This window comes from Cannabis sativa, chromosome 2 (genome assembly GCF_029168945.1).
Source record: "Cannabis sativa cultivar Pink pepper isolate KNU-18-1 chromosome 2, ASM2916894v1, whole genome shotgun sequence".
Taxonomy (NCBI): Eukaryota; Viridiplantae; Streptophyta; class Magnoliopsida; order Rosales; family Cannabaceae; genus Cannabis; species Cannabis sativa.
Window position 1 is genome coordinate 67405921 of NC_083602.1, and position 14457 is coordinate 67420377.

A 14457-nucleotide genomic window follows, 5' to 3' on the forward strand; every position below is an offset into this window, starting at 1 on the left:
AAAGAGACATATCAAGACTATATTAATAAATGTAAAATGTAATTTATAAATTATTGCTTTCTAAAATAATATTTTGCTCATTCGGGCACACAATAATTAATCATGATATCTTACTTGCGTTTTATTATACATATAAAATATATACATATATATATAATCACATACAAATAATACATTATTTTAGTCGCAATAGCTAATTTTTTTTTTTCAAAAATCAAAATCTCGAATCCTATTTCAATTTTTTCAAAAAAATAATACATTTACCTAATTAAAAAAAATTAAACATATTGCATTCTTAATTTATGAGAAATTCATAAATGACTTTTTATTTATATATAATAAAATAATAAAATATTATTTATATATAATAAAATAATAAAATAAAAATAAAACAAATCCCATTAATATTTAATTACGAAACGTAGTCGTGCAGATAAGAGCAATAACGGCGATAGATTCGAACTGATATTTGATTATATAAAGATAAGTTTTGATTATATAATTGGGATCTGGAGTTTCGTTTATTGAGTATTATTTCTATATGGTATACTGTTTAGAAATTGGTTTGTATAATGTTGTTTTTTTCTTGTGATTCGCGTTCGAAAGTTATTTGGTCGAGTTACCAAGGTATTGTCTTTTTATTGGATCTAATTTCTTTTCTTGATGTTTGATTACTTCTTCTGCAAATCTTTGTACGTGGAAAATAAAGAAATTGAGCATTTCAATTATGGGTCGAATTATCAAATCTTGAAAACCCAATAGTTAACTTGTTCTTAACTCTACCAGCTAGCATTTCTTTTCTTCTTTCTTTGTTTTTGGACTGTTAAGTTTCAATTTCTAGGTGCTTGTAGTTATAGCTTTTTAGGTGGCGAAACAAACAGCCCTTCGTCCTCTTCAAAGTCATCCAACTCGAGCCCCTTTCGTTCTCTTCGAAGACCGGCCTCCACCATCACCTCCATAGCCTACGACCCATTCTCCTTTCTCCTCTTCTTATAGCCCCAAACTCCATCGACCACTGAAGCTCGAGATTTCTCTACTCTACGCCACCACACGAAGCCGTTCCTCAGCTTGCACCGTCACCTCCATAGCCTACAACGAGCAAGGTAAGATTTTAAATTTGATTTTAGGTTTTAGGTTCAATTGTTATGTTATTGAGAATGAAATTCCAGATATTTTTTTTTTCTTTTCTATTTTGTATGATTTTGGATGTGGGATGTGGGATGTGATTGTTTTATTTTGTGTGATTTTGGATGTACGTTATATATATGAGAGAGAAGAGATGAGATATAAATGGTATGAGCTTCATGATTCTGTATGAGCTTCTCTCTCTTCAGTAGTTTCAGTGACACTTTTTAGGCTGCATGTATGAGCTTATTTTTTCATCTTTGATATGGTTTAAGATAAGTAGCTGTATATATATAATATAAAATATATGTATGTGTATATAAAATGCGGAATTAAACAAATATATACACTATATAACTTAAGGATCGAAATACCTCCAGCCATTGATTCTTGAGCTTCAAACCCACATAAGCTTTGATCTGCAAAGGAAATTGATTACCATGGGTAATCGGGCTTCCTCGCTCTCTCAACTCTCTTTAGATGGAATTTGCTGTTATGAACAGAATGAGTGAGGAGCTCGGGGACCGAGACCCTATATTTATAGGTGAGATACTCCATCAGTATCTACGCCACATTAATTGTCAGAATATTTTGACAATTAATTCAGGAAATCAAATCGGGTAATGAATATAGAAATTTGACCATATATAGAATATTACATAATTGATTTTGTCCAGATTCAATGAATATAAAATATTCATTTATCAGAAAATCAATTATTTATTTTATTTCCTTAAATAGAAATTTATTTCCTAAAATAAAAAATATTCTTATATTCTCCCACTTGGTCAGCATTTAAACTAAAACATTAAAACACCAACGTTCCTCATTATATAATAAACATACGAATCATAGCGACATGTCCTCATTATGAGTCGAGTATTATCTTCCATGTATTACGATATATTTATTATATAATAATGTACTTAATGTGGCAATGTACTTAAGTGAATAAACCCTAACCCTTATGTTTATTCAGGTCCTCTTACGATAATTTTCTCTGATGAAATTAAGGTGCACATAAATAGGAGAAAATATCGAAATTAGAGTTTCATTAAATAATTTTTGGTTGTACAAATAAAAAAATTGCATATGGGTTAACTGAATCCCATATTTACTTTATGATCCTTGAATTTGTGTTGCGGCATGCCTTTAGTCAAGGATCTATGCGATCACCCAATTCAGTTTGCGTGATTAATGACCACTTATCACGCCTTTTTATGGCTAAATACTTAATGTCGATATGTTAGCTTCGACCAGTACTCTTAGAGTTATTAGCCATAAATATTGTAGCTGAATTTATCGCAAAATTTTCTTAATGGCCTAATGAAACTGTAATTCTGAACTCTAGGCCTACTATGAAACTCTATAATACATCATACGAGATGTATCCTCAAAACAATAAATGAATCTGACTTCTATAGTGGAAATAACAATCAAGATTCTCTACAATATAACTTACTGGTAATCTTAAGGACGTAATAAAATATTGATTTACGTGAATCAATACAGCCAGTGAAGTATGCTAGAATCTAATTGGTTAACTATATTTCCAGATGGTTAATTCATCTTAAAATATGTATGAATATAATTTTTAGTATCTTAAAGATACCTCATCACTTTGTATGAAAAATAAAGTGGTCTTAACTTTAGTTATTCTGATACTACTTAACGATCCTGAAACAAATGTAATGCAAAGTCTTATTCAGACTCTTAGGCATACATTAGGCTTCTAAAATAGAAGCAAATGAATGTTCTTAATTTATTCTCACTCCAGATCATTTTTCAGATGCTGGTTCGAGTTGAATTTATCACACTTAAAGATAAAAGTTATATCTGATGAATAATACATAATTTTATTTAATCAGAGATGCTGTGGCTACTCTCTAATTAATTAAAATTATATGTATTATTTATATTCCTTATCTCAAAATAATAATTTGAGATATGAATTATTTCAACTTATATAGAAAACTTTTATCATCGTTTGCAAGTAACATATTGTCTACGTATAAAACAAACATTACTCCCACTAACCTTCTGGTATATAATTATTTTCATAATTCTCTTTTCAAATCTAAAGGAAAAGATAATGAAAATACCAATTTGTGAGATGTTTGTTTTAATCTATAGGTAGACATCTTAAGCTTGCATATGTTCACCACTATTAGAGGAAAAATTTTATGGCAGTCTGTATACCTTCTCCTCTAGTTCACTGTTTGGAATTGATTAATAAATTGAAACGAGCAACAAATGCCAAGGTCTATAATAGAATCATTTATAAAAACAAGTGAGAATGTAAATCTCCTTTGTTATTGATTCTTATTTCAAAATGAACTTCTTAGCAATGAATATTCTTTTATATCTTTATGTTTCTAAATGTTGCCTAATGAATATTATTGGTGAAAAAACTTATGCTTAATTAATGTTCTCCACCCCATTAGGCAACTTTACTAAAGATAAACTTTATTGCTCTTTAAGATATTCATTTCTTCATTCATGGCATGTTGTACTACAACTTTAATTCTTTATCATCCTATAATTTAATTTGTGTCTCAAATTAATATTGTAGTTGAACTCTTATTGTACAAAAGGTAATCACTAGGAAACATTGATCTTATTGTTCTAATAAGTCATCTTAAGGATGGACCAACAAACTCTTAAAAGAGCAAATGGTTCAATATGCATGTTATTTTAGAAATTATAAGCAATTACTAAATAACATAACTTATTAGAATTTTATCAATGACTTGTAGATTATTAATGATTAGTTATGAATTCTCAATAACCATTAACCTTAAGGGTTGTTGTGAATCATAATTAATCTAACACTTGAGGTGGAAGTTTGAGAAAATATGAATGATCTTTCTCTGAAACTAGGTTCCTAGATTGATCACTCCCACTGATCAAATCTATTCTTAATTCCACAGTTCTAGTGTTATGAGATGGATAATAAAATATGTAACCCTTAAACCTTATAGCTTTTCAAAAGAAATATGCTCATTTATGGTTTTGGGCCCAGATCTTTTCTTCGACAATTGTACTCTAACTATATATGGGTATTTATAAAATGTGTACGTGTCATCCAGTCGGTTTTCAACCTTATCACAACTCAAAATATATTTGAGAAACAACTTTGGTTAGAACACGATTCGATATGTACTCCCCATTGAAGAGTATCAATAGACAAAGATTTAGGAAGTTTTGGAGTTTTCTATGTAGGCTCCACCCATGTCCAAAAAATGCTTAGTTTCTTAAATTTGTCACGCACTATGATTTAGGTGTACCAGACATATGTATTGGGCAATGAACCCATGCTTTTAAAGAAACTTTGCAAATGGACTGGGAGTTTATCCATGCTCACGAATTTTAATGTAGTATTCTCCATTTTATATTTGATCTCACTATCTTAATATGCAAAATGTACTATTTCTCTACTTAAGATTTAAATGTCTTTGAAACATATAAATCTATACTTTTGTAGAAATATAATTTATGTGAGTAATCATTAAAAAAGAGATGCAAAATTTGAGTCCATGTCTTCAAAATTAATTGACTTGTATGATTTCTAATATGATAGAATTCTAATATGCACCGATTTTGACTTGTTGGAATACATATTCTTAATGAATTTCACACAAGTTCTAAATAAAGTTAGTAAAATCAGTGTAATGAATATCCCCACTATTTACTAACATTTATTCTATTTATGGATATATGTTCCATAATTTTTGGTGCTATAATGTAGAAGAATTCTTATTAACAACACATTTTTTATTGTCAGATTGAACTTGCATATCTTTATGAGTGACATCATTTTGTAGTAAAGACCTCTAAATGTGTCTAAATCAAGTTTCAATAGAATCTTGGAACATAAAGGTCTTTGCCAATTTTAAAACAAAGTCACTACTATATATATTGCTTATTCCTTAAACTTCTAAATGTGAGAACTTATCTTGTCTGTGGATAAGATTTGCTCACAGTTACTGACTTTCTTAGGTTTATTTGTAAACCTTGCAAGAATTTATGAATGTGGAATAACAATCTAAAATAATCCACTATGTGTTAATAATCACATTAACTATATTAGAATGAATTCATACACAATAAATTAAAATTTATTGGTGATAATAGAGTGTGATTTGTTTTTCTTAATTATATAGTGAAAACTGTACATTTTAGATGAAGTTATCAGAATAAATTTTGGAAATTTCTACTGGTATAGAAGAAATTTATGAATAGTGATGTAATAAAATTACATTTATAGTTTTGAGGTTTAAATGAATCATGTTTTTACCAATGAATAAACATGCTTAAATATGAAATCTTATTAAACAAAAATTGCTTGTGGGCTAAATTTTTAATTTAATAAGATTAAATTTAAATGTAGATTATGATAGATTTACACAATTTATGAAAAAACTTAAAGTTTAATATTTCTATCTCAATGAAAGGTATGAAACACTTATAAATGTTTCAAAATTTTATACTTTAAGATAAAATTATTAAATTAAATCTACATAATTCCTTGTGGGATAAATTAAGAGAATTTAATTTAATATATTAATTATGTAAATATAATAAAATTCCTGTAGGGTAAGATTATTATGTTCACATAATTTATGTCCATTATGTGATCTTGATCCACTTAATATAGATAATTTTATATAATTAAGGATGCTGTGACTACTCCCTAATTATTTAAAATTATGTGGTTCACTAGACACCAAAGTATAAACTGAAGATTAAAATTTTACTAAATCTAAAATTGCCTGTGGGCTAAATTTTAAATTTAATAAAATTATATGAACCTTATGATAGATTTAATTAAACAATTAGTTTAGGAAAATGAAGGTTTATTATCTATCTTTAATTAAATTTGTGATAACACTATTAAATTAAATCCCCATAACTCCCTGTGGGGTAAATTAAGAGAATTTAATTTAACATATTATCCTAATTAATTATACAAATATAATAAAATCCCTGTGGGGTAAAATTATTATACCTATATAATTAATTACAAGTTATGTCCATTAAGGTGAATTTTAATTAATATATAATTTTATACAAATAAGGATGCTGTGGCTACTCCCTAATTATATAAAATTATATTTTCACTTTGACATTAGGTATTGGGCTCTACCTAAAAGTAATTTCGTTATTAACATAATAGACAATCACTGAGATTAGTGCTCCTAGTGTGGTCGTCCGAAGATCATTAAAAACCATTCTAGATATGAGCATTTGTCCCAAGTTCATGTTTTCTTATGTCAAACCACAAAATTACTTACATTTTATTCATATTTTATTCATTTTAGGAAGTTTTATGAATATTTTATGAATAATTTTATGAAGTTTTATGAAACTTAATGTGTTATATAAAATATTCAACCTATCTTAATGTTTGAATATTTCTAAATATATCTAGCACTATAAAAGGAATTTATGTATAGCATTTAAATCATACAAATCAAAATTAATTGTATTAAAAATAAGTTTGCCAAATAAATAAAAATTAATACAATTATTGTATGATAATAAATTAAATGCTTAATTCCATAATATATAATTAATTATGCATTTATGACCATATAATATCTTAAATATTTATACTAATAATTAATTTGTATAAATAAGGTAAATATACAAATTAGTACAATTAATTATATGGAATGAATTAAATGCAAAATTAAAGACTATACTTAATGGCAGATTTTTCAAAATTTATTAATTTAAACAATAAATTACATAAATTTGGTAATAAATAATTAAATGCACAATTACACAAATTGCACAATTATTACATGCCTAAATAAATCATGTAATTAATTACCAAATTAAAATAAATTTCCATTTTCAATTTATTCTAAACAACATATTAATTCTAAATATATGTATTAAATTAAAATGGAAATTGAATGAATGTAATTTATTGACTAAATTAACACAAATTAGGAAAATAATTAATATTCCAAATAAATAAATAAAATTTATAAAAATTTGGAATTTTCCTTTTTTTTTTTTGAAAATTTTTGCCCCGAAAACGACACCAACGACCAAAATTCATGAAACCAATTCCAAAATGATCTAAATGAAAAGAATTAAGAGATCCATATTGATTTCAAGCATCGAAAACAAGCAAAATGTAGACTTTAATTTCAATAAAAATGGGTCGGGTCCGAATGTGTTCTACAAAAAAAATTTCCAGATTTTGATGGTTTTCAAAACCTTTTCATGTATAGATTAAATGTATAACATCATATGAAAATGTTAAGGCTATTAATATTGAAAAACGCATCAAAGATTCAAAGAAAATAAATAAATTTTTGAACCCACCATCCCGGAGAACACGTAAACACGTGAATATATATACATACATAATTATATATAGTAATTTAATTGTTTAGATATAGAAATAGAGATAATGAAGCATTCAAATGAATGATAAACAATAAAATTACAAATTCATAATAATTATATATAAATATATATACATGAATACATATATATACCATATATATACGAACTCTCAAAATGATAATTTTGTATATATATAAGCATACATAAATATATATATATATGAAAGGTGTATATATGTATATGAATATATATATGAATAAATTTTATGTATATGAATATATGTATATATATGAAAGTATATATATATGAACTGAATATGAATATATATATATATAAACTGAATGTATATAGATATATACGTATGAAAATGTATATATATAATATGAATATATATATAATATGAATGTATATACGAACCCGAAAACGAATATATAATATATATATATATATATATGAACATCGTATATACGTGTATATATATATTAAACTCAAACTAAATCAAGGCAGAGATATATAATACGCTCTGATACCAACTGTTAGACATTTATATGTATAATATAAAATATATGTATGTGTATATAAAATGCGGAATTAAACAAATATATACACTATATAACTTAAGGATCGAAATACTTCCAGCCATTGATTCTTGAGCTTCAAACCCACATAAGCTTTGATCTGCAAAGGAAATTGATTACCATGGGTAATCGGGCTTCCTCGCTCTCTCAACTCTCTTTAGATGGAATTTGCTGTTATGAACAGAATGAGTGAGGAGCTCGGGGACCGAGACTATATATTTATAGGTGAGATACTCCATCAGTATCTGCGCCACATTAATTGTCAGAATATTTTGACAATTAATTCAGGAAATCAAATCGGGTAATGAATATAGAAATCTGACCATATATAGAATATTACATAATTGATTTTGTCCAGATTCAATGAATATAAAATATTCATTTATCAGAAAATTAATTATTTATTTTATTTTCTTAAATAAAAATTTATTTCCTAAAATAAAAAATATTCTTATATATATTATTACAATTTTTCAATGATTGTCTCTACTCACTAGCTACATTGAAGGGTTGACTATTTTAACACATTTCTCGACCTGTTTGTGCTACATATTCTTTGATAATTGTGATTATAATATGTGTGCATATTAATTCATTTTTAGGTTGCTCATGTTGGAGGGAGAATAATTTTCAAGGGTCTTTATTATGGATTAAATGGAAATCTTGTTGCTTCCTTATCGTCGGTACACTTGTATAAGATAATGCATCCCCTCTGTTTCACCAGTCTTATTGTAGTATTATTATTTCTTCTTTCGTTCTGCGTGTGATTACTAAGGAGGACCTAATTTTTGGATAACTTGAACAAATAATATAGAAGTATTAACCATTAAAGAACTTTACTTCTTGGACATTCGGTAGCTTCTCATCTTTTAGTATTTGTGAGAAATAGATTTCTTTCTCTCTATTATTAGCTCTTAATGTTCTTTTTGTTTTCTTTTTTAGTTAGTGCATTTTACAAGTAGAAGGAAAATTTTGCAGGAACACCACTACTTTGTTGACACTATCATATTCAATTTATCAACGAAAAAATAAATAAACCAGTTATATGCGGACCCGGTTAGAATGAAAAGTGCAAAATACAAAAATTACACTGTTGTCTCTATCGAAGCAAATGAAGATTGAAATCCACCAATGAGTATCATTAGTTTTCTTATCTACAATTTTTAGACAAATGCTATCTTTAATTATTAATAATTTAGAGATTGATTTTTAATTTTTTTTTTTATCTTACACCCATTTAAGTAATGTTTCTTTAAGTATTAGAATATCAATTTTTAGTTTATTTTTTTGATTAATTTAAGAACATATTTAAATTATCAAGCTTTCTTAAACACCAATATATTACATTCGGTATTCACTTTTAATTGACAAAATTATAACTATAATATTTAGATACACATAATAATAATAATCTCACTTAATAACTTATAATATTTTTTCTTTAATTTTTAATTATATCACCTTTAAATAACATAAAAAAAAACTAGTATAAAATTTAGTATACGAGCCTCGCATGTAACTTTTTACTAGTATATATATATGTAACACTTCTTAATGGGTATTACCCATGAATAGTTACTAAGAAAATTTAACTATAAATATTAATTTTAAAAATATCAAACCATTGAATTTTAATCTAATAACGAATAATGAAATCACAAATTTAAATTTAAATTTCTATGCTATATAAATTTATATTATTCTTTTCCCGTTCACGTTGAATTTAGAAACACTGAATTTAATTGCATGATTTTAAGATGAATGAATATGTTTTAAATAAAGCATTTATTAATTGGTTTACAATTTCAAAATAAAAAAAAGTATGAATAAGACAATCTAGCCGCTCACACCTTTTCCCTATTATTCATTTGATTTATTCCCAGTTAGATATGCTCAAATTGCTCTCTTGTCTTGATTAGAATATCCACAAACACGCTTTCATAAACACACCAAGTAACTTGTGCTCAAAAAGTTCTCAAGAGTGAAGATTTCTCTTTTATTAACGAAATTGTATAATTATAAACAACAGTAAAAAATAATTAATCAAGATCTATGCACACACCCACGTATCTGTATATAATAATAAGTTCATATTCTCCTGTCCAAAGATATATCACGAGTGATATCGATCATGAAGGTTATGGCTAGTTCCAAACAAAACCTCATCACTCTATTCTTCTTTTACTTCTTCTTCTTTGCTAGCTCATTAAACATTAATCCAGAAAACAGTAGTCCTACTAGTACTACTACAGCTGAAACCATATGCAACTCTACTCCATATCCATCTGAATGCATATCCAATCTACTCCCACCTCAAAAACTCGGCACCGTACGAGATTTTTGCATTCACTTTATCCATAAATCCTTAACAACCACACAACAATTTCTTTCACTTCTAAACTCATACCTAAACCGACACCGTCATCGTCATGGTGCTGATGATTTTCTCACAATACCACTACTGTCGGAACCAATCATTGGAGCACTCCAAGATTGTCACCTTCTCGCAGAGCTAAGCCTCGAAACATTATCAAAAACATACCAAACTCTCAACTCCACAAACAATAATTTAATAAACAGCTTTGAATTAGCCGAAGAGTTTCATACTTTTCTCAGCGCAGTTTTGACCAACACACAAACTTGCCTGGAAGGCCTCGAAGAGGTTGTGGGGGACTCTCCATCTAATCCCCTTACTAAAGTCATCTCGGTCGCTCTCTCTGGTGGGACCAAGCTTTATAGTATATCTCTAGCTCTTTTCAAGCACGGTTGGGTTGATGATGTTAGCTATAATAATAATCAACCATCGACGTCGGCCATAGTAGGGGGCCGCCGTGGAAAGAGGCTGCTTCAGGTGGGTTTGGGAGGTGTTTTAGTGGGTGAGAGTGTGGTGGTTAATCGAAATGGAACTGGAAATTTTAGTACTATTAATGCGGCAGTGGCCGCAGCGCCTAATAGGTCAGCTAATAGTAACATTACATCTTACTTTGTAATTTACGTGGCTGGTGGAGTTTACGAGGAGTATGTTTCTATACCAAGTAACAAAATGAATTTGATGTTGATTGGAGATGGTATTAACCAGACTCTGATTACTGGGAACAGAAGCGTCGTTGATGGTTGGACCACATATAATTCGGCAACATTTGGTAAAATTTAATTTACTTTAGTGTTAATTAATGCTTTAAGTTAGGAACTTTTCTTGATTTTTTTTCTTTGAAATTTTCTGAGAAGTCTTGTATACTTAAAATGATAACTCAAACAGCCTTTTTTTAACAAACCTGAAATAATTTAGCCAACAAACTATCTGAGTGCTACTTTTAGTTCACTAAATTAGCTAAAATTAACTTATAGATATATTGTAGTACAAAGCAAATTAGTTCCTAGTAGTACTACTCATTCTCCAAAACATAAAACAATAAATAATCTTACACGGACTCCGCATTAAAATTGAGGGTCTATTTTTAACTTTTTATTTATTTATTTTTTTTTTTTTAGAAATAAAGACATACTTTGTTTATGAGATAGGGAAAATTTCACTTAGCACTTAGCATACTAAAATATAAAATATACACTCAATTAAAAATAAAATATTTATAGTTTTAATATATTTTCCTCCTAAATACCCTACTGTTGAACCCAGACATAGACACATAATTCAAAAATATATTAAAATTAATACAAATTTATATTTTTATACTACTAGATTTTTTTTTTTTTTTTAAAGAAAAATAATATATATAAAGTTTGATTTCAATAGCTAAAGTATTCAATTCTTGTCTTCTTGGTGGGAGTTGATCTATTTTTAAAACCATAATTTTTTTGTAAAATATATATGGCACATATTGAAAAACAAAAATGCTCTAGTTGGATTTTGAACCTTTGTTCGTAGAATAAATGTAAGATAGCTTATAAGCACTAATCAAAAGTATCATTTTGTTAATAAATATCAAATTTATTTATAAATATTTGAAATAACTAATTAAAATTAAAATATATAATATTGACAATTTTCCCTCGCCTTTACGTAGCTCCACCGCCCTATGTATACAACAATTATGAATGATAATATATATTTTTCATGTTTTGCAGCCGTAGTTAGCCAAGGGTTTGTGGCCATAAACATAACGTTCAGAAACACGGCGGGAGCCATCAAGCACCAGGCGGTGGCCGTGAGAAACGGCGCTGACTTGTCGGCCTTTTACAGCTGCAGCTTCGAAGGGTATCAAGACACCTTATACGCCCATTCCCTCAGGCAATTCTACCGAGACTGCGACATTTACGGCACTATTGACTTCATATTCGGTAACGCCGCCGTTGTGTTGCAGAACTGCAACATCTATCCGAGGAAGCCACTGCCCAGACAATTCAATGCCATTACAGCCCAAGGCCGGAGCGACCCCAATCAGAACACCGGAACTTCGATTCAGAATTGCAATATAAGGGCTGCTCAAGACTTGGTCACGGCTAATAATAGTACTAGAACGTTCTTAGGAAGGCCGTGGGGGGAGTTTTCAAGAACAGTGTTTATGCAATCTTACATGGATAGCGTAATTGACCCAGTTGGTTGGAGAGAGTGGTCAGGAAATTTCTCTCTGGCGACTCTGTATTATGCAGAGTTTAATAATTCAGGGCCCGGATCTAATACCAGTAGCAGGGTTAAATGGCCGGGTTACCGTGTCATAAGTACTTCTTTAGAAGTTGTTAACTTTACTTTGTCAAGTTTTATTATGGGAGATTCTTGGTTGCCGACAACTGGGGTGCCTTACACCAATGGATTACTTTGACTTTTAGTAATTGAGTTTGTACTACTTCTACTTCACTGTCTTTTTTTCTTTTGGTTCTTTAAGTTATAAAATGGTATATATATTTTCTCAATCCAGCGACATATATTGTTGAAAGTTTATATTAGTTTGAATTTCAAATTTTGGTCACTAATTCAAAAAAAAAAAAAAAATGGTATACATTTACTTTGGTTGCTAATTCATACACAAAATGCTACAATGCAACTATAATGATATTATAGAACAAAGTAAATAATATTTTGTACTTTTTTATATATAAAAAAAAATTGTTAATTAGACTCTTAAATGAAAATTTAGAACCTATATTTTATAAAATAGTATGAAATAGAAAATTAATTCCATTTTCGTTAATTTTTCTTTTCTTCAATGTAATCAACTAAATGTTAATTTCTAGCACTAAAAAATGTAAAAAAAAAAAAGCTAATTAGGAATTTTTTTCTCCGGACTTTGACATGTACTAAATGTTAGAAATAATAGAGAGATTACAATGGAAGAATAAAATAAGATGAATAAAAGATTAAGACAATTACAACTCTAAACAAAATATTACAAGGACAATATATTAAATAAAGAGTTACAATCCCAAAGCACAAAATACAAATAAAAGAAAAGAGTTACAACTCAAAACTCAAAGATACAAGTAAATGTAAACTATATATAAGCATATGTATATAATAAGTACTTCACAACTTTATAGGATGGGACGTATAGTACTTATCACATTTGTTCACACATTGATTTGTTCTTACCTATTGAACCTAACACTAGTAAAGTTACTAGTATTAAGATAGGTTACCCTCAATTGTGAACCGGTTTAGGGAGTTTTAGTCCCATCCCTTTAGAAGTCTTTTCCACTAAATCTCTAGTTAGTGGCTTCGTAAACGGATCCGCCAAGTTTTCACTTGATCTCACATAGGATATTGAGATGACTCCTCTTTGAATCTACTCACTTACATATCCACGTCTTAGACTAATATGTCTAGACTTCCCATTATATACTCCACTATATGCTCTAGCCAATGTTGCTTGGCTATCACAATGTATCGATATTGTAGATACATCCTCTTTAATAATTGGAATCTCAATTAAGAGATCTCTTAACCATTCGGCCTCTTTCCCAGTGGCAGCTAGAGCTATAAACTCCGCTTCCATTGTGGAATGAGAAATGCAAGTTTGTTTCTTGGACCCCCAAGAAACTGCCCCTCCACCTAGGGTAAATACCCAACCAGTTGTGGACAAATTATCCCCAAGGTTGGCTATCCAACTTGCATCAGTATATCCTTCTAAAATTGAAGGAAATTTGGAGTAGTGAAGGCATAGGTTTTTGGTTTTCTTTAGATAATCCAAAACTCTCCCTATTGCCTTCCAATGATCCACACTTGGATTACTAGTAAACCTACTAAGTTTACTCACCGCAAATGATATATCGGGCCTTGTACATTGGGCAACGTACATAAAGCTCCCTATAACACTTGCATACTCCAACTGAGCCACAGCCCTACCACTATTTTTAACTAGTGGTTTACTATGATCGAATGGTGTGTTGGCCTCTTTAGCCTTTAGATGGCTAAACTTATTCAACACTTTCTCAA

The 14457-nt window shown here is 28.8% G+C and overlaps 1 protein-coding gene across 1 annotated transcript; it reads left to right on the forward strand.

Moving 5' to 3' along the window:
- The first annotated feature begins 9871 nt into the window (after positions 1–9871).
- Positions 9872–12938, forward strand: LOC133035091 (probable pectinesterase/pectinesterase inhibitor 41). The gene is made up of 2 exons (XM_061110788.1): positions 9872–11209; positions 12153–12938. Exons 1-2 carry the CDS (start codon positions 10198–10200, stop codon positions 12845–12847), a joined length of 1707 nt encoding a protein of 568 aa, XP_060966771.1. The 5' UTR covers positions 9872–10197; the 3' UTR covers positions 12848–12938.
- Positions 12939–14457: the final 1519 nt, after the last annotated feature.

Coding starts and splice junctions, on each gene's coding strand:
- LOC133035091 (XM_061110788.1), top strand. CDS start 10,198: ATGAAGGTTATGGCTAGTTCCAAACAAAACCTCATCACTCTATTCTTC. Junction 11,210..12,152: donor ATATAATTCGGCAACATTTG/GTAAAATTTAAT, acceptor CATGTTTTGCAG/CCGTAGTTAGCCAAGGGTTT.